Source organism: Rissa tridactyla, chromosome 1, assembly GCF_028500815.1.
Source record: "Rissa tridactyla isolate bRisTri1 chromosome 1, bRisTri1.patW.cur.20221130, whole genome shotgun sequence".
In the NCBI taxonomy this organism is placed as follows: domain Eukaryota; kingdom Metazoa; phylum Chordata; class Aves; order Charadriiformes; family Laridae; genus Rissa; species Rissa tridactyla.
The window spans coordinates 82618451-82644765 of NC_071466.1; the positions used below are offsets into that span (position 1 = coordinate 82618451).

General features: G+C 40.7%; 1 protein-coding gene across 3 annotated transcripts in view; it reads left to right on the forward strand.

Moving 5' to 3' along the window:
• Positions 1–245: 245 nt before the first annotated feature.
• WWC3 (WWC family member 3) overlaps positions 246–26315 on the forward strand; it is a 105321-nt gene continuing 79251 nt past the window's right edge. Inside the window, exon 1 of one of the 3 annotated variants that reach the window (XM_054205350.1) lies at positions 246–732. In XM_054205350.1, coding sequence (XP_054061325.1) covers positions 524–732 — 209 coding nt within the window. In that variant the 5' untranslated portion in view covers positions 246–523. The remainder of the gene's footprint in view (positions 733–26315) is intronic. The other 2 variants (XM_054205369.1, XM_054205359.1) reach the window with 2 other exon arrangements.

The window sequence follows — 26315 nt, forward strand, 5'->3', positions numbered from 1 at the left end:
CAGGCCGAGCCGGGACCCTCCCGCTCCGGCCCCTTCCCCCGGCCCGGCCCGGCCCGGCCCTCCGCGGCGTGGGAACAGGCGGGCGGGGCGGAGGCGGGGGCCGGGCCCTGGCAGAGGGAGGGGAGATGGCCAGGGCAGGCGCCGGGCGGGAGCCGGGGGAGGCGACGGCGGGGCGCTGCTGAGCGGCGGGGCGGGGGCGCTCGGGCCGGCGGGCCGAGCTCGGGGGCTGGGAGCCGCGGCGGCACGGGGCAGGTCCCGGGCGGGGTTAGGAAGCGCGGCGGGGCTGGTCCCGGCGCGGAGCGGGGCTGGAGCGGGGGAGGATGAGCCCGGCGCGGCGCAGCCGGAGCCGCCCGAGTCCCGCTGCCTGCGGGGCCGCCTGTTAGTGCTGGAGGAGGAGGAGGAGGAAGAGGAGGCGGCGGCGGGCGGCCGCGGCCCGGGCGGAACGGGAGCTGCCCCGGCGGCAGGCGGGGAGCGGGTTTCGGCCGGAGCTGGGCGGCGGCGGCGGCCCGGCGGCGGAGCGGCCATGCCGTGGTTGAGCGGCGGGCGGCGGCGGCGGCAGCAGCAAGTGGCGGCGGGACAGGGCGGCGGGCCGGCGGCGGGCGGGCAGCGGGGCAGGGAGAGCTCGGAGCTGCCCCTGCCCGCCGGCTGGGAGGAAGCCAGGGACTTCGACGGGCGAGTCTTTTACATCGACCACAACACCCGGCAGACCTCGTGGATCGACCCCCGGGACAGGTAAGGGGCGGTAGCCGCCGGCGGACCGGGAAGATCCCGGGGGAAGGAGGCCCCGAGCACGGTTCGCCCCGGCCGCCGAGGGGGAGAGGGCGAGGGGAGAGGGGGCCGGAGCCTCTCCGAGGCCTCCCCGGCCCCCTCTCCCCTCGCTCTCTCCCCCTCGGCGGCCGGGCCGGGCCCGTCGGCGACATTTTCCTTCCCCCGGCCGTGGCCGCGGGGAGGGTGTGGGCGGCGGGGCCCTCCGCCTCGCCTGGCTTCGCCCGGAGGCGGGAAGGCGGGCCGGGGTATGGCGCGGGTGGTGGTGGGGGGGAGGCCCTGTCACACCGGCCCTCCTCGGCCGATGTGTGTGGAGGGGACACCTGAGCGGCCGAACCCCTACCCCGGCGGCTGATGAGTTTGTAAATGTTAAATTAGATTAAAAAAAAAAAAAAAACAAACAAGCCAACTCTGGGAATTAAGGCTCTTTTTGCCCGTGGTGGGTGCTCGGACCAAGTGTTGCCTCTGCGTGAGGGGGGAAGACGGGGCGGACGGGACCATGCTGCCTCTGTTCGTACCCCCCCAAATCCTGGGCGAAGCCCCGCTGTAAAATGGCTTGGCCATCCTGATTTATTAGCCGGGCTGAACTAATTGGCAGCAGCAGGCTGGAGGCATGCTGAAGTAATTTGGTAGATTACCTCCTCATAAAAGATAACGCTGCGTGGAGGTAAGCAAACCGGTAAATTCCTGCAGTTAATTTGACAAATACGCGGTCTGCTACAAATTACCCGGCTGCTGCTGCTGCGTTGTTTCGGGATAGCGTTTTTCTCGTCTCCCAGGCCTGCCGGTGCATTGGTAAGGTTGGGTTAGGCCTTTTCATTTTATTTAGGGTGAATAAATACGGGCAGGATTTACATATTTCGGTGGTACTGCCTTATGAGCACTATTTAAGCGTCATAGCTTAAAACTGGTGGAAGCGTGGACTGTCTGCCCGGTGAACACAACCTTGCTGGAAAAGCATTCCCCTAAAAATTTCCACGCGGAGTTAGTGAACACAAGTGTCAGTATTCTAGGTGTTGGCGAAATAAGAAACATATGTCTCCCTGTATACTTTTCTATATTAAACAATGTTTTTATAGTAAGTGAAAGTTGGACAAGGACAGTTTGAACCTCAGCCAGAGCTACCTTGACAGAAGTATGCCTGGAATGTTAAGCAGGCCACAGAAACATTTAAGCACAGTCTGGGTTAAAGACTGTAGTAATTTGAGCGATTCCTGCCTGGCTTGCACAATGATACATAACTGTTTAAATAGCCTAAGTATTTACCTACCAGATCAAGATCTTTTGTCTTGTTATACAGATGTACTTATGCATGCACACACACACACACACATATATATATATTTTTTTTGCTGAGGTACTGAATATTTGTTAGTATGCTTTAGATAGCATGCTTTCCTACAATGTGGAATATTTGATAGTGTGCTTTAGATAGCACGTTTTTCCACAACATGTATATGCATTTTAATGTTAGCTTACTTGCAATATGCTGTTTTAAAGGTACAACAACATGTCTGTGGCTTCTCTGCATGTGATCCTTTCCGTTAAATTTCAGAGGGTGTGCGGTTTCGTCTTCTGGATTATCTTGCATACAGACAATAATGAAAAAGATGTAGCCATTTACTACAGTGTTTAAATTCAGTTACCATTCAACTTAAATAGTATTTCTAAATTACGACTTCATGTTTTGAAGAAATAATTGAAATACCCCACAATGCTTGAAAATTTGTCTGAATATTTCACACCAATGTTTAAACTTAGAATTATTTTCCACATTGGGTAAGAACAGGATGTAGAGCAGAGATTGAGACACATTGGGGCAGATAGAAAAGATGTGATCTTTTCATGAGCATGTATCAGTAGTTTCTACAGAATTCAAGTAGCAGCAGATAGTTTTATGATTGCAGAGGTAATCTGAGGGTAGAATACTGTTGTAACTTTGGTGAGATTTCTGTGTTCTGCATACTGGAAAGTGACCGGTCTTTTTGGTTTTCATTGCAGCTATTCAGATTCCTGTAGGCAGCAGCAAAGTAGGAAAGGATCAGGTTAGTTGTGTTCTGCCAAAGTTTGGGAAAGAAAAGGTCAGAGCAACAGGGAAATGGTACGAAAGCTGTATTTTTGCAAAAAGAAGTCGAAAAGGGGAGGGCAGAATAACCTACTTGTATCATACATACCCCAGCATTTTGAGTTTGGCATAAAGTGGCAGAGATCAGCCCCCCATTTGTGTATTCGTGGAGTGGTTTCATTTGTATCCAGGAGGGACTGGACAAAGCTATGGGACCTCAGGCCATGCTGCCACTCGATCAGGGCTCTGAGATCAGCACCTCCAAGCTTTCCTATGGGCAGTAGTCCCATAAGCATCCCCAAAGGCTCCTCTTTCCCTCTAGCTGGCAGTTAGTAGTTTGTTTTTCTTTTCAGCATTCCCCCTGAGATTTCTCAGCCTTTTGTATAGTTTAGCTAGTGAATTTAATTTGAAGCAGTTACTTGATTAAAAGAAAAAAACAACTGAACATCTCCCCCTGGCCCCCACCCCCCCATGGTTTTGCCATCGAAGCCAGGGAGAGAAGGAAAGCCTAATTGGAGAAGTTGAGGAAGGAGAAATGTGCTTTATAAAGGATTTTGGAGTTTGGGAAAGGTGACAAGGGCAAAGGAGGTGAGTCAAAATAATACAGGTGGAGAGGGGATAAAGGACTCAGAAGCGGATACTGTATAATTTTCTATGGTAAAAAAAAAGTTGAATAAATGAAGAAAAAAGAGGGATACTAGTAGGAAGGTGATAAAATGAGCAGATTGAGAAGCATCTTTGGTATCAAATTAGTAGTTAGGTTGGGGAACATACTGTGTTGATCTGGATCTGCGTGGAACATGTGTAATGAATACATTGTGGATGGTTGTCTAGCAGATTCTGTAGATCTCAGAATGGAGCCATTCAGCGCATTTTTTCATCTCATGGTAGTAGTCTTTTATCTTAATAGATTGTAAATTCTTCAAGGCAGCAAACTGCCTTTTTATCTTGTGTTTGCACAGTGCTTGCTATATCGAGATTCTGGTCAATAACCAGGGATTTAAATGGTCTTATAAAAGACCGACTATGTTTGTGGTTGATATTGGTGATTCTCATGACACCAAGTGTCTGTTGTTGTTTGCTACAAGACTGTTTTCACATGATTAGAGATTATCTAAAACTGTTGGAGTTTGGCAAAAGCTTTCCAAGCTGGTGAGTCTTGTTGGGTTTGTTGTATGTGGAAACTTCGGCTAAAATACAATGTTGTTTTTTTAGAACAACGCTAGGGGAGAGGGAGTGTTTCCTTCAGCTTCATAATATGAGTTGTCTTTCTTGTTTGAAGATTTGAATAATCTTGTTTTGGAATGAGGATTTTAGACTTGTAAGGTATAGTGGTGTTTTTGTGTGGAGAAATCATCTATTTCGCCCAGTTTGGGAGGCATTGAAAAATCCATGTGGGCTGGGTAAAGACTTAGATTTTAGCAGCTGCGTGTGCAGAAAGTTCCTGCAAGCTGGACTGCTGGTATGTTAATTGAGATCAGGGAGTTTTTCTGTCCTAATCAGCATCTTAATTCTGAGACCTAAAAGCTGCTTAATTTGAGCACAGGAGAAAAACCCTGGCCTTGTAGAGGAGGTGGGTTGGAACAAGGAGTATAGGAACAAGTGGGGTTGGCCTTTAAATTTGACAGAGGAGGGAAAATTTCAGTAGGTTGTGGAAAGCAAAGCAATCAGGAGTTGGGGGTAGGGGAAGAAGGATGGCATCTGAAGCCTGGGAAGAAAAAAGTAGGGGAACTGGACTGAAAACCAGTATGGCAGGGAAAAACAGGTAAGAAGAAACCGGTCTGGTGAGGGTTCAGGTTGTGAGGGTGTCAGCTCTTTTCTTGGCTGTGCAGGGAACCCCGAGGGAAAAGAAGGAGCTCTGAGTTGAGGTGAGGAATCTTCAGTCAGAAAATACGCGTGCAAGGCAGCATGCAAAGTCTAGGTGAAGAAGGGAAGATAGTTGGAAAGTGAAATACGAGAACTATGCGTGAAATGGGAGGACAAGGGCCAGGAAGTGCAAGATGTGCTGGACAAGGAGACTGATGAAAATTCAGAATTGTAGAGGTTGGAAATAAGCAGGAAAGGCTCATGGGCTTGAAACAAGGAGTCAGCTTCGGAAAGTCGCTAGGCAGGTATCTGTTATTAGGGGTGCAGAGTAGAAATGGTCAAGCGAGTACTGGGCAAAAAAGTCCAGAAGTGCTAGTTTGTTTGGTTTTTTTTTTTCTGGACAATTTTGGGACTTGTCATTCTGATAATTTATTTGCTTTTAGCAAATGTCTGTATTACTCAATTTGCCCCTTCTCTCTGTGAGATAGGACAAAGACAGTCCGTTAATACTGTTTCCTTAGTTATGGCAAGTGGCAAAGTGAGGTGTTCAAACTCATGTGCTGGTGTGATGCTGCACGATGTGATTTCTCTTTCCCCGCTTTGATTTTATAAAGGAATAGGAGATCGTGAGTAAGAAGCTTAAATCAAGAGACTATTCATGTCGAATATTCAAAGCTAGAAAATTCCAGACTTAAGTTGCTTAATTACATCTTGTTTTGTACTAAGAGAGCATTTTAAGTGATGTTTGATATATTTTCTTGCCTTGTTTGATACATGGAGAGGAGCAACTCTGTGGCCAGATCAGAGAGCTGTGAAGTGGATGAAAATCGCCTCTAAAGTTTTTAAATGTAACCTGAAGGGTTCAGAAGTGATGCTTTGAAAATGTTTAAGGGGGAGCAGAACTGCTGAAATACTAATTTTGTTGTGATTTTATAAATTGGCTCTCTAGGCTGTCAGTGCCAAGTTCACAAGAGATGGAGATGGTTGTAAAGGAAAAAAAAATGGAGTACGGATCTGGAAAATATGCTCTCCCATGAGAGCAAAAGAGCTGAATTTATTCAGCTGAAGAGGTGTTTAAGAAGTGGTTTGAGTACTGGTCATAAAAAAAGATGATACCAGAGACTTCAGAGCTCTTTTGTTTAGTAGATTTATAATAATATCTGATAGTCAGAAGTTGAAACCAGAAATACGATATGATTGTAAAAGTAAGAGATATTAAATGTCAGAGTAATTTTTCTACTCCTTTAGCTCTCTAGATGAAATTACCTAATTCAATTTTTTTGGCCTGATTTAAGTCAGCTATCACTTGAAGTCCTATTGTCTATGACCATCTATTTTTACTGCCTCTATTGCATGATATATCATTTGACCTATATATAATATATATAGCTATATATATATTTCATAAGGATTGGCAGAGCAGCCATCCTTTCATTGAGAAGTAGAAAGTTTCTCTATCTGATTGTCTCTCTTAACACGGCAAGGAAGAAATCCGATTTATCCTTGTCACTTCAGGCATGTGGGTCACTGCAGTTGCATCATTTGATTACCTCAAGTTAGCAGTAAATACAGCAGACTTGATAGAATTTATATTAAAAACATTGCATATAAAGTAGGACTTGAGATCCAGATGTTTTGAATTTTCTGTGCAAATGTCAAGCCTGGATGCAGCCACAGTGCGGATGGGGAAAGCTACGCAGCTGTGCGACTGCTCTCCTGGCATGTGACTGGGAATACATGCTGCAGCACATGGTGCTGAGAAAGGGCTGCGGTGCCCTAAGCCTTCCTGGTCAATCTGCACATACTTCTACTTAGTTCTTGTTCAGAATAATTCAGTAATATTTTTAAAGGCATGCTGTAGCTGACATTTGTTTTTCAAAGTTTCACATATGCTGTGATAAATCTACTTCCCTGCCTTTCAGGAGGGAGATAACGTTCATATTTTTTTTTCATGCTGGCCGGCAGATCTTCAAACAGGCAGGTATTTCATTTTATATTGTGAGTGACTTCCATGAAAATGTTTATGATTAAAAATGAACGTAGGCGCAAGCATCTTAGAATTAATATTAATTGGTATTAGGTATGCTTTTCAAGTTGACTCTTTTATTTGATTGATAGATTCTGATAACAAGTAAATGTTAATCAGCTGATTCATGGTAAATAAATTATTGCCTTTCCCCCGTTGATCTCAGCTCTATGATTTGTGTATTTTTAATTTATTGTCGGATTTATGTTGCTTGGAAAAAAGAAATGCTTGTGTGAAGTGAGGACTCATGTTTTCTTGTAACTCAGTGTTGTTAAAAATGAGTGCTACATCTCCAGTCATTGAGGATTATAAATTTTTTTAGTAGTTTTTCAGTGCCTCAGAAAGTAGAGGTGGGAGGCATCCACTGTTTTTTCCTAAAGGAGAAAGGTTTTCCTTATAGTACGATAGTGGTGAATTATCGTTTATTTAATTGGTTTTTACTGGTTAAAATACATACACTTTGAAAATCTGGCTTAGGTAGCATATAACTAATGCACGGGTGCTAAAGCATCAAAACAGCTATTGAGCCACGGTAACCTCATTAACAAAAAACGCTGTTAAGCTTCTTAATGTTTTGTTAAAGGTGAAGATTTTTTTGTGTGCATGTGTAGTTTTTACATCTAAATGGAAGTATTTTCAGCAATTAGATAAGGAATGCAGACACCTGCCTTATTGTATTTGTGTGCATGCTAGAAAGGACTAAATTAGCACTTGTGACTTCAGTGTGTTGGCAGATGTTATGAGGGCTTTTTCTTGAAGGGTTCTGTGAGAAGCGATTGACTGCCTCACATATGAGTTGGATCTTGTACTTAGAAACCGTGATCTGTTGGATATTGTCAGTGCTTGAAACTGTCAGAGAAGGTACTTTCCTATTTCTTGTATGTATAAATCGACGTATGTCTGAGTCAGTATAGGCATAATGGTTGTATTTATTGTCATTAAACGGCACCGAGCACTGTTAAAAGAAAATTGGGTATTTGCATTAATGTATCTTCTAAAAGGTGTAGGGGGGAAGTGTCTGCTTTTCAGGATCTATAATCTGCACATGTGAGAATGCAAAATTTGAAATGTCACAAGACAAGGGCTGGATTTTAAGTTCTGTTATCTGGTGAAAAAAATCCTATTTAGGCTTGGATTCTAGTGATAAGTTTAGTTTGAGCGATAACAACTTGATGTTTTTAGTGAATGTAAATATAGTGACAGCACTGTGCAAACATAAGAACAAATGACTTGTAGGCAATAAAAAAAAAATTAGAAACTTTGCTATAGCAAAGTCCTGTTAACAAGCTTCATAGAGGTGCCTGTTACATGTAATGTTGGTTTACAATTTTGTGTTGTTTACCAGAAGGTAGAGCTTTGTAAAGTTGTATGTGAGGCCAAACAGAAATATTTAGTTGATATTTTGGTGAAACAAACTAAAATTAATACTCCTGCTGCCTACAGTTAAAAATAGAACTTCCTGAATATCTTATCTGCTGCAGATGTGACCGTTCACATTCACCAGCAAAGCCAGCCAATATTGCAGCTTTTAAGTAATCTTCGACTTGTTTCTGGTTGAAAGAAGCTAGCTAAAGAAAACACGCTCTAGCTACTTTTCCTACCTCTCTGCCTGCCCTGGCAGAGCAGCGTGCAGGCTCAGCAGGGTTTCGCAACGCAGCACCTTTCAGCTACTGGTGAGCTGCTGCCAAAAGCAGCAGTGTCCTCCCCGCCAGCCGCGTGGTCTCACCCTTCTCTTGCACAGGTACCGGTGCTTGTCTGACTTTAACGGTAAGACAAATCAACAAGAAAAACCCCTATGCAGTATTTCATTTATCGCTCTTTGGGGAGGGTAGTTTTCAGCCGGTTTAGTTCCCTAAGCTGACTTAACCTTCAGGGCAGATCAGTATTTAAGTGGCCTATGTCGACTAAGTTTAATTCAATAAGGAATTGGCTTAAGCAAAAGTGATGAGTCAGTTTAAAACCTTCTTTGAGTAAATCCTCTTTGTGAATGGCAGTCTTGACTACTGATTTTTAAAATACCCCCATGGTATAAACACATAAACATAACATATAAACAACGTATCTCTAAACAAGCTTCAAGCTACATTTAGAAGGAAGGATTCACTTCTCAAATGTAAAATGGATGTATAAAAGCCAACTGAAGTCAGTTGAAGAGGTGTCACGAGTTTTTCAGTTGAGCAGCAGCATTGAAGTGGCTATTAGGAAGTGAGAGGGCTACAAGCAGCAGAACCCATTTGGGGACTGAATTTGGGGTATCATCAGCAGTGTGGAAACACTCATGACAGGTTTGGCGAAGTCAAACCTGTGCTGCCATCGAGCAGGTGGCGCTGCCGTCGCTGGTGGGCGCTGGTGAGCGCTGCCATCGCTGGCAGGGAGCAAAGTTGGTACATGAGAGAGTTGCATCTGGGACTAGACTGGTGTCTGGGGAGGATACAGGCAGTGCGGTACCTCGGAGGCATGTGTGAGAGGGAACTGGGTATAAGATGAGCTAGATGTGGGGAGGATCTTGACAGTGGAGCACTTCCAAGGAGGATCTCAGTTGGATGTAGAAGTGTAGGGTGTAACTGGGGAAGGGTGGAGTGTGGAAAGGCATGTCGAGGTAATAACAAAAACCACAGGGCAGCTATTGGGGAGACTTGGAATGTGGCTTTGTCACCAGTGTTTGGAGCTATAAACCGTCAAAAGATTGTGATAGTGTGACTGGGGAATTTTTTAAGGTACCTGAGTGGGTCAAGGTTGAAATTGCCAGGTCGTAGAGGAGGAGGTTGTAATGTTTGAGTTAGAAGAACAAAATTTTTGTCTCCTTATGGAGAGGAGCAGGGAATTCGATGTTATATTTTTGCCTTGCTACCAATCCCAAGCCTATTTCATGGAGACAAATCCCTCACTTCCTAACTAGTCATTAATGGCACGGGGGTGTAGGCTTTGTTCTGCCATGCTACAAGGGTCTTGATTGTTTCTTGATTCTGTTCCAGATAGGAAAATTAATTTGAACTTAGTATAATTAGGGTGTGCTAAAAGCATGGCGAGACATGATCTGTCACTTTTAATGGCCTATGGAATCATTTGAGTCAGCCATTTAGTACAGCTAGCCTCCTAGTGAGGCTTGCTCTAGATATATGTTACATGATCAAATAGGCTGGAGTGTTTCTCGGTTTGTTTCTCTGCCTGTCTTTTTGTGGGTGTTTGTTAGACTGGAAAGACTCTTGCATCCAGTGATGAGCTTGGTGGTCTCCCTGCCGTTTGCAGGATGGAGGCGATTCTGTGCTGTACTGTTAGCCCTTCTGGCTGAAGGAGCGATTGCCGTCAAGGACTGAATTAGTACATATGAAAAACTGAAGCAGCTAGTTCTTTTTATTTTTGTGTTCAAAGGCTTTTCTATTTCAGTATATTTAATTGGCAATGGGACAAAAATAAAGTACAGTGATATCAACACCCTTGAACAAGCGACGGAGAATCAAAGACTATCTTTCATAGCTTTCTGAAAGAGTTATTTTCCAGATGAAATATCTATGGAGAATCTTGTTGAAACTATTTTGATTTATATTGTACTTAGGCTGAAGCTCTTTCACACACACAGTGATTAGGATTCTTGATGGTAAAATGCAAAGTTCGGTATCAAAGCTGAAAATGCATAATATTTCAAAATTGATTTATTTAATCTTGGATTACAGTTTAAGCAGCTAAAAATAAGACTTTTGAAAAACCTTAATACACAACATATTATTAGAAAGAGGGGCTTATCCATGTTTGGGAAGGCAGCTGAAGTACTGCATAATTATCTGATTCTATAGCATAAACAAATTGTGACACACTTCTCAAAGTAGGATACAGTCCAAAGTTACTTGACTTCAACAGCAATTCCATGCATGCTTAAAAGGGAATTTCAGAATAAAAAGTAAACTACCATTGTGGGGTTTTTTTTTTGGCAATGTAGGGATAACTAGTAGATGGAGGAAGTATTGCATGTGTTCGGAACTTACTGTTTAAACACTTGTGTGTCTTCTGCTTGCCCCAGATTACATGTTTTGGATAAGACTAAGACTCACAGTATGAAAGAGCTGATAGGGCACATAGTTAAAAATCGCTGAACCTAAAACTTCAGAATAAGTTAACCACAAAACCCGGGAAAAATTGATTTCATGACCATCATGACTGTTGGATCATAGATCAATTTTAGTAGTAACTAAATAGTCTCTAACACTATAATTGATGACTAACACAAATTAATGATAATCATCAGGTTATGAGCTAGAAAAAGCGTAATTGGCCTCTCCTTTATATAATAATAATAAATCATTGGAAATGCATGTAAAGACTGGAAATGCAATAGATAATTTGTGAAAATTCAATTAAAGAACATGTATATTCATATTGCATATTCATATGCACATTTCCAACTGTATGCAGTGTACTGAGTGATGATATTTAAAAAAACCTGTACGCTACTTTGTGTTGGTTTGAGTTGCCTCATCTTTGCTTTTCTGCCAGCTCATAGTTTATTCAAGGAAAAACTTAGCGGTGCTTTTGTGATTATGGGTGTACTGAGATTTTTGATAAATAGGCAACATGTGCTCAAGACTCTGCACGGGCATTTCAATTCTGTTTCTGTGTTTAATGTAGCTGCTCAGTTGGGCCAATTAAGTTATAGAATTATCTGTTTAGAAAAATGTTTACTAGTACCAGCTTGCAGAACAGATGGTTAAAAAAAGCTGTCCTTTGAAATGATGGTCTGATTTCTCGCGTGTCTCAAGATTTCTCTGAGTAATCAAACACAGCCCTTCCCTAAATACACTGACATGTGGGAGCTTCCAGTTTCTTCATTTGATAATGCTTCAGACAGTGAATTCTTCTTTTAGAAGTACTTTGATAATCCATTGTAGCCTACTTCTTAATTGCAGTTTGATTTTTTTTTTTTTTGGTTGCTTCTATTGCGTTTTTATGGCAAAAGACATACTTTTGATTAAATCTCCAAATTTCAGAGGTTTTAAAAAAATAATTTTTCTCAAAAGGAAAGCAAAAGCGTTTCAATTAAAAGTGGTCAGCTATTTTTGGATCAGCTTTATTTTGCATCTGGACTGGTTAGCCATACATTTGTATTGGCTCTAGGGGAACTTTAAGAGCAAATCTCATGTGATCAAGAGAAAGAACTGTTGTGAAGACTTCTTGATTTCGCTCAGTTCTCAAGCTTTGGAAACTGCATTTTAATGCACAGATAGTCCAGTATTTTAATGTGCTTGTTTATAGCCAGGACTTCAGAAAGAAGCAACTCTCCAGTCACCTATATTAATCAGAAGTAGCCACAACATACATATTATGAGTCCAAGAAATAACAGATTTCTTAAGCCTTTTGCCTTAGTCAAGAGAAGCATGTACAGAGATGGAATAAGAGATCCTGGGGCTTGGCCTGATCCTTCCTTTTGTGTTACTTGTATTTAGTAGTTCTCTGCTCTTTGAGAGTCTTGTGTACTGATTCAGCTAAACGGCTTCTTGATTTCTCACAACACTATGTAATGCACTGAATTTAAGAGGCTTTTTCTTTGATCTTAATGAACGGCTAGTTTCAGCTAAGTCCCTTTGAATTGATCTGCAGTGTGGAACCTGATTACTGTTCTTGAAGCATGTTAGGTAAGTGCCATCTATTCAGGAAGATGCTGATGTTGAGGGAAAAAATTAACTGCTGACCCCTGCAGTTAATTGTCTTAGGCAGTGTTAAAGTGGTAGGTTGGTGGTCTTTTTGTTTTGTATGGGTTGGTTTTGTTGTTTTTTGAATAGGGTATAGCTACATTTTTTTTTTCCGAAGACATAGTGAAATAAACCCATAATTTTTGCTTTTAAAAAAAGTCTTTACCTTTAGCCTAGTTTTGGAGTAAAATGTCAAGATATTTATGATCAGGCTGACTCTTGGATTCTGACTGATTGATGGTAGGATGAAGGTACTATATCTTCAGTTACAGGAAATATTTTCTTACTGTAAAATAAGCTGCTTTGCAAATTCCTGGTCGTCTTTTTTAGTAGTTTTCTGTATGCGCCTATATGAAGTTTTGGAGAAGTGTTACAAATTTCTTCAGTTAAACGTGACAGAAGGCTTTCAGAGCAAAAAGCCCTTTCAGTCCATGGGCAGGTATACAAACACAAATATGTAGGAAGGAGTATATGAATGTTTTGTGCAATGTCATTCAATCATCTGAAATTTCAGGCAGCTGACTATCTACAAGATTTCTTACAGCTATAGCCTCAGTGCTTCTGTTGGTAAACATTATTCAGACTTTACAATCTGGAAACTTGGAGTTGAGAAATGTTTGCGGGAAATGATCTGTGGAAGAATTGCTGAGCCATGATCAGTTCTGTTGTTGGTTTTGTTTTGGTTATTTTATTTAAAAAAACACAAAAAACAACCCCCAAAAAACCAAGAAAAAGCACAGTAGTGTTTCCTGTCATTGACTGTGAATGGCACTCAGACCCCCTAATTCTTTGTACTGAATCTGTTCTTAGGGGTTCAGGGCTGTCTTAGGGAATTATCAGTTACCTTCATTTTTAGTGCATTTTCAGAAGCGGCTTGTGGGAATTCTTGCACGAATTTTGATGTCCCAACTTTTTCTCTTCTAGGAGTATGCTATATCCTTAGGAAAAAAAAAAGTCTTAAAGTTTTCCCAGAAAAGCATCTAAAAAGCTTGAACATTTCATATAAACCTGTTTTCATGCTAAGCCAAGTCATAGGATGTCTTTCTATGACTTAATAAAAGGCAAAACACTAGATGGTTCATATGGATGAAGAGATATATATGCATATATTTATTTTAAATGTTCATAAAATTGTCACAATATTCTGGAAATCTGATGGATTTCCAGGTTACAGAAAATAGTCCATTTTTGTAAACTCCTTCCTTTCACTGAAATACAGAGTACCTTGTTGCAGGTATAGAGGGAACTCTCTTGTTCCAGAGTATGCTGTAATATCGTGTTAGGTGTATTACTTCTGGGAGTAATCTTGTATATCTGTCTGTGCCTGTTTAGGGCTTCTGTTCTGTAACAGGGTGATGTAGCTGATCTTGTTCTCTGGACATCTGCCTGCTGGGAATGAGCAGTGTCCTTCGTTCTGTTTCACAATATCTGCCAAACAACTCGAAGGCGATAGTATGCTGTCGTTACTATTGACCAGGGCTCGGTTTGGATCCTTGGGTTAAGGACTTTCTCTCTAACACTGGTTTCTGACTTGTACGCAGCTTTTTTGGCCGTTACCCGATTCTTTTGGAAATAGTATTTGAAAGAGGATATTGATAATGTTTTTTCTTCTAACGCCTTACATGTAAGGGGTTCAGAATTTTTAAAAAGTTTTGTTGTTCTTGTTTTACAATACAACTGCATCATTCTATTGTTAAAACTTACTGTAATAAATTTCTGGAATATCTCCTTTGTGTAATTATGTACGGTACATGAACATCTGGGGTTTTTGGACTGTTTGCCCTCACTGTTCTTCAGATATTTGTTTTATTTCTGAAGTCAGTTAATAAAGGAAATCATGTTTATTTTTTACCTTAATCACAACCGTAAGTTTCTTTTCTTTACAGTTAGAATCTGTAGAACATCTATAAAAGGCTTTTCTGTCCTCTTTACAAAACAAATTACCCTATGTCGAAAACTCCGGTTCCATTAGGAACGCTTCAAAACTGTGGAGAGTGTCCTGGCTGTGGAAGTTTTCTCCCTGTGCTCCAGTCTGTGAATGGTGTTCTTTAAAATGCAAGAGATCGTATTTTTTATTTTTCTGTCTATGGCCTTTTATATATGTGCTTTGAAGTTTATTTTTCAAAGTGGATGAAGATTTTAATACTAGTACCTGTATCCAGATATTTTTAGGATATGCCTCCTGTGAAGAAAAAAATGTTTTCCTGAGATATTATAAAGATTAATAGGCTCTTAATGTAATGTTAGTGTGTTACATTAAAATTCAGATACTTCCCCTTTACTGTGATTTCTGTCTCAAATTAGGAATACATCGTGTTTTTTTTCCCCATTAGTGAAGATGGTCGAGTGTCCAGACTGTTACGAGAATAAATTCCAAATAGTTGTCAGAGCACTTTTGTTAAAGAATTTCTGAATGTTTTAAGATACTATACCTGGTAGAATTTAAAATACATGAGTTGGGGGGAGCAAGGGATGTTGTGATTTAAGGGTGGGGGTTTTTTGGTTTTTTTAGGAGAGGTAAATCTGTGCTATGAATAGAATGCTAATACAGGAGATTTTTCTCTAGTCCACATTTTACCCATTTTATATACGCTGTGTGTGCTAGCAGGCACGCTTTTAAAATGTTGGCTGGTTTTTTTTTTTTTTTTCATGGTAAAAATAGCTTGCAGCTTATTGAAAAACAAGGCAGACCTGTGCCTCAAAATCCAAATGAAACTGCTGCTTAGATGAGGCTCTAAAGAGGGCATTTATATGTTGTGGAATGAATGGCATGCCTGCGCTAACTCCCGCAGGCCGGATATTTCCAAGGTATCAGAGCTGTATATATTGCTCTCTTCCCCCTTTGGATCCAAAGGCTTCTCCCTCGGCAAGGTCTGAAGGACCCCTGGCCCCAGTGGGGAGGATGGGGTTAGGAGTCGAGGACAGCAGGGGGAAAGAAAAAAATGAGCAAAGTAACTAGATATGTGTGTTTGATTTTTATTTTTATTGTTCAGTCAGACTGTCCTGTGATAGTTCTTAGGCTCCTTGTACTTTGTGAGCTAGCTAGTTGTTTTTCTAATCATTGTTCTTTGAACAGTGTAGTTAGGAATTTCCTGTTCACGTTTTACTACAATGGTTTGTTTAAAATGATAGACCACAGTCGTTTTCCTGACCTAAAACTAGATTAGCCTTGAATGTCGAAGAGAAGTTGGACAAATAAAGAGGATAGACTGTATTTGCTTATGTCATGGAGAGAGGCCTTTTAACCATGGGCTCAGTTATATCAAATACCACAAGTCATGTTTCTTAAATATTTATTAAGACAAATAAACACAGTTATTGTATAAACTGGCACGTCTCCAAATTTCTATCTCTTTGATTCTCATGGGTGGGTCACTTTTAATCAGGAGAAATATTTTTAATCAAGACTCTGATATCTACTGGATTACTGAATCCAGCGTTACCTCAGTTCTCCACCCCCGACCCTCCTGTTGTTACATTTATAAAATGCAACAAGATAAACCCCTAAATCTCAGCAAAGTTCAAGGTATAAAACACAGCCACAAACTGTCAGGAAATACTCAAATTGGGAATAAACCTGTCTTTTCTCAGTACATCTGGTGCCTGTGTTAAGGAAAAAAGTAGCATAGTCTTCTTAGGTATTGCCATATGTTTGCTTTCAGATTCGGGGAAAAAAGTTTCTCAAGCCCAGCAGTGTTAGATGCACAAGGAATTGCAGCATCCTTATAATACAAGTTATGTTTATTTTGGACAAGTTCCTTGTATAACACTGCTAATCTATGTAAATAGTGCACACCTGTATTAATGGAACAGTACAGGTAATAAGGCTATTGATTTTTATCTGTAAAGAGATAAAATTTCAGTGTTTAAAAACAATACATGAACTCCAATTTGGGTTTTTATTTTACAGAAAAATTACTGTAACATAAATTGTATTATGGCGTGGCACATCCAGTTTTGGAGGGATATCGTATTGGCCTGCCCGAGTTGGCTATTGAGTTTGTTACTGACAAGCATCAAACTTGTGAATAGACACTTTATACCATGCTCTTCAGTATTTGTAATGCAAGAATGTCAGTGAAAATGTACATGTGAAATTCTGATAAACCTGCCAAATTAATTTTTCAAGCTGGGAGATGTCAGACTTGTAAGGTTGTGGAGTCTATAGCTGATATGACACACAGGCATGTCATTACAAGGGTGTTGCCAGTTAAAATACTCAGCTGTTATGGTATTTCCAGCTTAGCATCTAACTTCGTTCCACCCAGCAAATAGTCACATAAATAGGACTAGCTGTGGATTTTTAAAGGAAATATTTAATGTATTTTTAAAGAAAATAACATTTGGAAGGGAAAATATTTGGGTAGCTTGCACGTGAATGTCTAGGGTAGGGCAGGGAGATGCCTTGCAGAGTACCGAGCTTGATGTGCTAAAGAAGCTCGCAGTAGATGTTATGTGGAAAATGTTACAATTTATAAAAGTCAGGTATTTCCGTGAGCACCGGAACTAATGAAGTCTGGTTTCCTGTGGGTTTGTGTCTTACGGCTGATTGACTTTGCTGTCTGGGAAGGTGAAACTTCTGCTGGGCACTTTTTGCCTTGCATTTGGGGTATTTGCATCCACTTGCTCCCAGACAGATTATCTGATACCTGATTAGGTGTAAACATGGGCTTTTTGTTTTCTACAAGGCCTCCTACTTTCATGAACTTTCATAGGTGTTTGAATTATTCTAGGGGGTTTCCCTAAAATCTGAGACTCATCAATGGAATACAAACCAAATAGACCTAGGTGTATTAATTAATATTGTTATTAATAAAAATCACATATCCATATTTTTTATAGTGGATGGGACTACAAGCCCTTGATTTTTTTTTTTCATGCCCTGTTGTCTGCTAGCTTCTAGTAGCCAGTTCGTTGAAAAAAGGAGCCAATATCTGAAAACCAAGTGATGTTTTTACCCAGCAAGTAATAGAAATAGATTTTGAGATTAACGTTCCAGATCTTATGGTACAGGCTTGTACTACAGTCGTTCTGTGGTGTGTGCGCAATGGATGCACTATTCCCCCCCAAATGAAACAAAGCATTAGACAGATTTAAGTATCCGGTGTAGCTGTGAGGTTGCATTGCCTGAGGTATGCTGACTGGTTTTTAGGTTTGGTTTCCTGCTTGGGTAGAGATCCAGAGTCCTGCAGAAGGTTTTTCAGTGAGATACCTGCTGTTAATGTACCTCCTGGAGCTGTTAGCAGTCATTTTTTTGTTCATAAAGATCGGAGGTGTATTGTGTGAAATGCTGCCAAGGGTCGTGGGTGCCGTCGGCTTTGCTGTCAGCAAAGACTGTTCACTTTGGTTTTGACCTTCATTAAGCACGTATTATCCTACCTGGAAAAGCTGGAGTTCAGTAAGCTTGGGTGTGAATAAACAGGGCTCTCAATCTTCCATGTGAATGCTTTTCATGTAGCAATATGGGTGAGTAGTTTATTCCACTAGATGAAGTAAGTGAGGTGAATAAGGTGAGTAAGCAATTTCATTATGAGACTCTCTCAGTTGTGTCTAAATGCTATGTTGCAAATTCGGCTCGTGCTTTGAGCTGGTCGGGAGCCAGGTGGCTGTGGTTAATTCATCGCCGAACCTGAGCTAACAAGCCCTGCATAGGCTAGGTTATATTAGATGGAGCTCCGTGCCACACCAAAGTAGCTGGTAGCTGTATGCGTGGGAAGCCAGGGCAGAGCTGCTTTGGGTCTGCTGGAAACATCCTGTGTAGACAAACTCTAGAAGTGTTTGTGTGGAGTAATTAATTGACTGTATGAATTTACAGGACCTTTACTGTGATTCTGCTTTCTCTACAGAGATCAGTCAATGTTCTTTTTGTGCAAGCTGTAGTCACTAGTTGTTTCTTGTAGGGTTATATTTATAAAGCATACGTAAGATGTGTATTATGATAGGATGTATCACCAGTGTTAGTCAAATGGATTCATAACTTTCTTACCTGTTGATTGCAGTAGTATAGCAATTTGTATATAATAAAGTTAGCTTAAGCAAAGATCTTTGAAATAAAGTCATGACTTTAGGAGGATTTCTAATATCCATCAATCACAACAGCTATTAGGGAGGATAAGTTGAATCTTCAAAGTAGACAATTAAATTACTCTTTTCAAATACTTGATAGAAACAGAAAAGCGCCTTTTTCTTCCTAGTCTTCCAAAATCCTATCTCCCAGCTGTATTACTGCAATGCCTTTTCTGACCTCCTCTTCTAGTTGTTGTGCAATACCAGTCCTAAAATGTTGTCCGCCTATTTTAATCATGCCTCTCCAAAGCAAGAAAGAGTATAGCTCAGCAGTACTGGTTTGGGATTTGGGACATTGGGGTTCAGTTCTCTGCTCTGCCATGTTTTTTTGTGTACTGTTATTTTTAAACTCCTTGTGTCTGGTGTTCAGGTGGGTACTAATTATGGTATTTCTTAACTTTATGGTGGTGCTCTGATTATAAATTAATAATGTGATTGTATGAACACAAATAAAATGAGTAACATAAAGATTTAATTCTCCTCTTGGCTTTGTCTGCTAAAAAGATTTGTTTCTCTTCTGGGCTTTGTCTGCTAACGTTCATGCTTTTCCTTTGTAAAGTACTTCCTAAAATTGGTGATACTTTGACACTTTCAGTTACAGCCTTCCAAAGGCAGAAGACCTCAGTTCCTAAATCTTGTGTTACTTTGCCTAGATATTTGATACAAAGTTTTGCTGATGACACTAGGAAGAAATGAAGCAGTAAGCAAGCTTGATTTGAGGGTGGAATGGTGTGGTGTCTCTACCTCTTCCCTCCCCCCTTCCTACCTTGGTATCAAAGGCAGTAGGTATGATGTTTTTTAACGAACATTAAAAATTACTGTGGCTTATTGATCTTCATCTTACAATTGTGCTTGCCAAGCACCATATGATAGATGTAGATGTTTCTCATTTTCTCCAAGCATACTTTCTCTCATGTGTTAAGCTGTGTCTTTTAGCTATGTAGCTTCAGTTAAAAGTTTTCTTTGTATTTGGTTTATTGGGGCAAATAATAGGTGTCCATCACAGCACGGAATGGTTGGCAGCTTAGCTTGTAGTGGTTTTGTTTGGGGAAAGCAGTAGTCATAAGATCATCAGAAATTATAAGATGTGTGTGACTATTGACAGTGTGTGGTAGGAAAAACTGCATTTATAATCGAGTGTCCAGTAACCCTCCAGTTTCTCATCTGCGACATCGCATCACGAAGCTGTCGGCATGTGTTGCTCCTGTGCCAGCTCCTGAGACAGGAGCACTGGAAGGAGCTGGAGGAACGTGTGCCATTAGGCAGCGCGGTGGTGCTGGCCCAGGCACCGTTGGGGCTGGCCGTCCTGGCATAGGAACTGGCTGCCCTCAGCTCTGGAGGGCTGGGGTGGCTCCCAGCGCTGTGAGAAGGCATTGGTGTGCTTCCAGGAAAGAAAGATGGGGGCAATACTAAGAAAGGAGTATTTTTATCGGGATAGCTATGTATTTTGTACAGTCAAAATGTATATGTATAAAACCTTGTCATTAAAGCTATGTAAAGGGAACAGAGTAATTTCTGCTGTCTTTGTGTGTATGAGGAAGCACATGTCTGATCTGGGAGGTGTGTTTGAGAATGCTTTTGTAGTTTTCCTCTTTTGGAAATTGGAGATCAAAGTGGTGTAGGTTCAAAACAATGGAAGAATGTACTGGGCTTAATTGTACAAAATGAGCTGTTTATTGAGGGAAAGGTGAGTTCATTTTCATGGCTACTTCTGAAGGAAGCAAGAAGTAAAAATCTTGGATCTCTGAAGGCAATGATTTTTTTTTTTCTTCTCGACATTGAAGTTTGGATGTTAAAAGTTGCTAGAACAACTTGTCTATGCTTGAAATATCTTACAAATTAAACCATGTGTTAGACAAGCTGCTATTGAAAATGCCATTTGTATAATTTGTTTTCCTTTTAAAAGCAGTTAGAGTCCATATACAAGAGCTCTTTAAACATTTTTGTTTACTTTTATACTGTTCTTGGATTGCATAAAATATTATATTGTGAAATTTGTCTCACTTGTCAATAAATTGTGTTATCCCTTTAAGTATTCTGGATTTATATTATGGCAACAATGATGCCATCCCATCCTTTGCTTCTGTCAGTATTCATTTTCTGGGAAGAAGTAAACGCTGAATAGTGCCTCTTTTATGTGTTTGCTAGAATTTTGAGAAGGTACAGATCATTCAATCAGTGGAAATGTGCTTGTGTCCATGGATGTCCACCCTTAGCATTGCTGTAGTGCCACCTCAGAAAGCAGTGTGGTTTAGAGATGTCTTGGATAGTTGATATGCTGCCTTGCGTGTTACTCTGTGTTTTAGAGAGTTTAGAGTTTGTTTTTCAGATGTGTTTTTTTTTTTTTTTTTATGAGGGGGGACGGATGAGAGAGGGAGACCAGTGTTCTTTCCCAGATCAGCTTCCCACTTGAGACTTGACTGATGTCTTAAATTAATGTATTCATTACTGCTTCATTTCCCCTTCTCTGGAGATTTTTAAGACTCGCCTGGATGCAGTCCTGAGTAATGTGCTCTAGGCAATCCTGCTTTAGCAGGGGAGATGGACTAGATGATCTCTAGAGGTCCCTTCCAACTCTGAAGTTTCTGTGATTCTGTGATTCTGCTTCTTTGTTGAGAGGAATTAGGGAAAATTGTCTCCATAAAACTGCCTTTTACAGGAATTAGAAGCATTAACTCATTGTGAGTAAGATGCATTGCTCATTGTATGGCCAGAGGGAAGGAGAGGGTCTAGACCAGTCATATCTGTAAAACCTAGGCTTCCATTAAAATGTAGCACAGCCAACAGGGTTTAACTGGGCGTGCAGTGAGGCTCCCTACATCAAAAGGCCGTTCAGAAAAGAGATTGAAGATGATCAGATAGGCTGAAAAGCAGTGCTGCTGAATAGTGATTAAAAATACCTTCTTAAATTGGAGGGAGGAGGAATAGATTTAATACAATATGATAACAATTTATTTAACCAGTGGTATCTTCTTTGTTCTTTAATTAGAATTTGAAGGCAAAATTGTCAAGAAAGTTAACTTCCTGAGGACATTAAAAATCTAGGATCAGACTTTCAACTATGATGATGAGCAGTGAGGGGATGGAATGAAGACCCTTGTTCTGACAGCTTCCATCTCCAGTAATCTGTTGTCATGCTGCATCAGTAAGAAATCAGAAAATCCAAATCTTGTGAGTAAGAATCCTGTGGATTTAACGCTGAAAGTGGCAATGTATGTAAATATCTGAGTTCACTTACGGGGAAGTAAGACCTGCAAAAGGAAGCTAGACAAAGGGTGATGGCAGAAGACAGGCTTTCCTGGCAGCAGCAGTGATCTAGGAAACAGTGAGAAAAATCTCTTCTTCATATTAGTTGTTCAATTGTGGCATAAGTACAAGATGGGGGAGGAAAGAGGGAGTACTCATGTTTCTTTTTCCACAGCTGTGTTATGAGAGGCTGTCTCCTTGCTAAATGGGTAATAGTAAAAGTTTTTTAGAAAACGATACAACATGAAAATGTGTGGAGCAGAGTAAGTGCATAAGAGTCATTACCACATTTTTCTGGGAATTTCCTGTCATACTTTGTACGCTCGCCTGCCTTCCCGTGCGCCATCGTTTCCCTTTCAGTTCGAACCTGTTTCCTAATAGCCTTTGAGGAGCTGGTGGTGAGTTTTTGAAGTCCTGGTCTCTTAAACAGACTTTAGTCACAAAGTTAGGCACACGTTAGGCATCTGCTGTCTGGAATAGTAGTCATGGTTCAGTCTGCTTCTTGCCCTCCTTTTACTGGATCTCCTGAAGCGTTGCTCATCAACCCAACTAAGCAAGCAGGCTTACAACACTTCTGAAAACTGTGGATTTTTTTTCTTCTTTCAAGCCACTTGGAGATTGAATCAGTAGATCTTTCAGTAATTGGAAATAGCTGGTGGTGTTGGGGAAAAGTTTGCCACCTGAGTCAAATTTTGCTGATCAGCTTCTAAGTCCAGGACACAGTTCTACCTACCATCCTCACTTCAAAGACCCAAGGGTCTCTTTGATGGTTAGGTATCGTCCATAAATAATTTTGAAGACAGTAGGTAAATTGGAGTGAGAGAAATGAAAATATTAGATGCTTCCTCTGCTAGTAACACAAAGGGCTGTGAAATGCACGGAACAGTTAGTCTGACAAGGCTTCATGTAATTTCTGTAGGCAGGTAATTTTCTGTATTAAGTAAAGAAAACATTATGTCCCTTCTGCTGGCACTGAGAAGAGCTTAGATTTTAAGCTTTTAGAAGAGCTTAGATATGTCAGACCTAAACCCTCACTTCTCTTCTGAATGCATCTGTCCAACCTGTTTGTTACTCCGTACCAGACAGGCCTCTTTCCTTCACTTCTCCTGCAGTTCGTTTAATCTGTATTTCTGATGTCTTTGTGGCTTTTCTGTTGTTGCTTGGAAGTGCTCTCTGCATTAAAGATAGACTTGATCTTACTTGAGAAAAGAAGTTGCAGTTACTATGAAAAAATACTTTTTAGCGAGCATACTGTTCAGGATATGTCTCAAAACACAGTAGCTCTCTGTCTTTGCACACCTTTCTTTTAATAGTTGCTTGGTCAATCAATCATTACTCATGTGTTAGTAGTTCATTTCCTTCATGAATATCTAATTATTTTCTGAGTAGCTCCCAGTGTCTGATTTTTTTTTTTTAATTTTAGCCAATCTTAGCAGATAAATGGATTAATTAGATGGCTTTCAAACATGTTATCCATGTCAAGTTCCCATGTTGTTAGGTCTTAACCTTTCCTGAGCAATGAAGGAAGTGTTCGTATTGGGAGTTGCTGTTCCTGGGGGCAACATCCATTGCGTAGCAGTGGATATTCAAAGGTGCTTTTGAGATTTTGGTTTTTCATTTGGTGTATACTTGACTTTCTCAGAAAAGAATCAGACTTTTAAAATAGGCTTTGTTCTTTCTCCGAACTTTAGAAGGCTCTTTAGGATATGGGTCCTGGTGCCTAAATGTACTCTTCCTAACTGGGATGCTTTTGTGATGCATGTGTAAGGTTTTTCACGTCTATTAAAAGTTGCATAGCCAAACGTAGACATATTCTAAAATGCCAGATTTAAGGTCTGCATTGTCATTATTGTGAAATTGTCTTTATTTATGTCGTTGCATTCTGGTTTTGTTTGGGTGGGGTATTTTGGTGTCTCCCCTCGCCCAAGAGCAAGGCTTAGTATACCCTTAGGAGACTGCAGGTCCTTCTCCCTGTGCGTCTCCTTCTGTCTGTGTCTCCCTGCACCATTTATTAATTTCTGATTACCACCTGCTCTTCTTCCAGCACCTGATTCCCATGCTCCTCATCCTTCCGTATCACGGTGTGCCTGCTTCCTTCTTTTCCTCCATGGTGTTCAGTTGCTAACAGGGGTTGCATTGAGACTGGATGGACAAACTGGCTTCCTAGTCTCTGTTCCTGGAATACAAGGAGCGGAGTTGGACTGGCGGTGTTTTTCCGCAGCTGGAGCGAGCCTTGCGTTGTCCTGGCACACTGAGGTTGGGTGGGTGTGTAGTCAGGAGAGGTCCTGAGAAGCTGGCGCATGTTCAGTGGAAATTAAATCTGCAAAGAACGGGGCTTCCATACTTCACAGAGTTATGTTGAGCACGTGCAACGATATTCCCCCTCTTCCACTCCCCTGTGCCTTGACCAAACTTGAATGTTTTTCCATGGGGATAGTAGGAGACCTAAAAAATTCAGGCCCTGGTGTTAGTAGCGCTGAGGTTATTTGGGAGACTGGTGTAGAACTTCTAGTATGGGAGTGGGGAGGGACAGCATTTTTTTTTCCTCTGCTTTATTCTTTAAAATGGCTGAGCTGTTTTAATTGAAACTTCTCATGAGGCACACCCTCAGGAGGGAGAACTTCAGCCAGTCTAACAAAATTAGAAGCAATCAAAAAATTGCCTAACGAGGCAATGCCTAACAAAGCATACCAGACTTCTTAATGAATGGGTGGCACTGCATTATAGTAATGTGTAGATGATACAACTCTATACTGGAGCAGTATTTGGATACCTGCTACTTTTTGTTTGTTGATATGCAATACTTCCAGATAAACAGTTTAGATACTTACTCTGCGATGTACATCTTTTTCAATATAAACAAACACTGCTTTTACCACTGTGGAAAATATGCTCTAGGTCAACCGCGAGATGTTGGGCTAGATGCAAGAATTACCAGCTAAAGTTTTGTGGCCTGGATTATGCAGGAGATCAATTGGATGATGACAGTGGTTCCTTCTGACCTTAAAATATGGAGCTGGTCAGCTGGGGCCACTCTGTGCTGCCATGGTGGAAGTTAGAGGCTTCCCGCGGCTCTGGCTTCCTTGAGGGCTTGGGGCTGGGAGGGAGGGAGCTGAAGCTGGCTTTCAGCAGCTCTTAAGCTCTCCTTCCTAGTACGGGAGCCGCTCTTTGATACAGGGAATTGAACTTGGTGCACTGAAAATATATATCTACATTTACTAACTGCAAAGGAATGCATAAATATCGAAAAATATGCAAATATATAAGATTACCCCCAAAATATTTGTCTGTGTGGTACAAGGGGCCTTTGTCTGAGTGACATCCAAAAGGAAACTTTGGAAGGGACACCTTCAGCTTCTAGAGGGACTTGTCATTTGCAAATGATAATAATAATACAAACCACAGAAGTCGGTTTCCTGAGTTGCTGTAAATGGAAGCGTGTTTTTAACACTCCTTCTTTTCTAACACAAATGTAGGAAGCTGGCAAAGTAGCTAATTTCAGTGCTCTAGAAAAGTTTAAAGTGAAATAATCTAAGGAAACGGAAGCCTCTATTTTTAACCTTCTCGGTCATGGGAGGTGGGGTGGAAGAAGAGGAGGCCATCTACTGTTGAAGTCTCTTTAGTATGTTACTTTATAAATTTAATCTGCTTTCCCCACTGCTGTTTCAGTGAAAAGCTGCTTGTTACTTGTGGGTGTTTAAATTAAGATCAGTGTAGGTTTGACGACATGGTGTGTCTTCTATAACTGAGCTTTATCATCTGTTGATTGATTTTTACTTTCCCACTTTTTGGTAGATCTGAAATTTTATGCTGTAAAAAAAAAAAAAAAAAAAAAAAAAACCTGAAACACTTCTTGTGCTGTTTTACTCTTTGATTTAGTTTCTTATACTGAAAATGAATTTTTCTAGTAGTTCTAAGTTTTTTTTTTTTTATATTGTGTTTGAGCAGGTTGTCTTAAGTTTTTGTTGTTGGGGTTTTTTTTGTTGTTGTTTTTTTTTCTTACTGCACTATTACTATTCCTAAAAACAACATCATCTGGCTGAATTTTTCACAAAATATTTTTTTTTCCCCTGTATTTTAGCAAAAGCATGACAACTAAATTATGAGTAATTCCTCATACTGCTTACTTGGAAGTACTTTATTGGTCTAGCTTGAAGCTTTAATATAATATATTGCACTGCTACTGGGAACCATAGAAGTAATAGCATCAAACTTCATAACTTCAACCTCTTAAAAAATTCAGATGAACATAAATCTGTAAAACTATCTTTTTCTTTAGGATATGTTACTGAATTACTAATACTGATTGGGGAATACGCTAGTAGTTTGCAAGGTCAGCGTTAAGGAGGACTGTAGGAGGCAAGTGTATTTGGGGAATAGTAATAATACTGGGATAATTAAATGTTGGGAAAACAGAGGCTAAGTTTTCCTAAAAGCTTGAGAATTACTGGCTGACAAGGGGATCGACCTGGAGTGTAGAAGCAGTTGTAAGATTTTAAGTACGTATTTTAGAGAATCTTCTCCCCAACACCTGCATTAGCATTATATATTTGTAGCTTACCTGAATTTGTATTTGTGACTGATAGGTTGAGAATGTTGAGAATCAAAAGTTTAGAAATAATATAAACTAGATTATCATAAAGTGTAAATAATTTG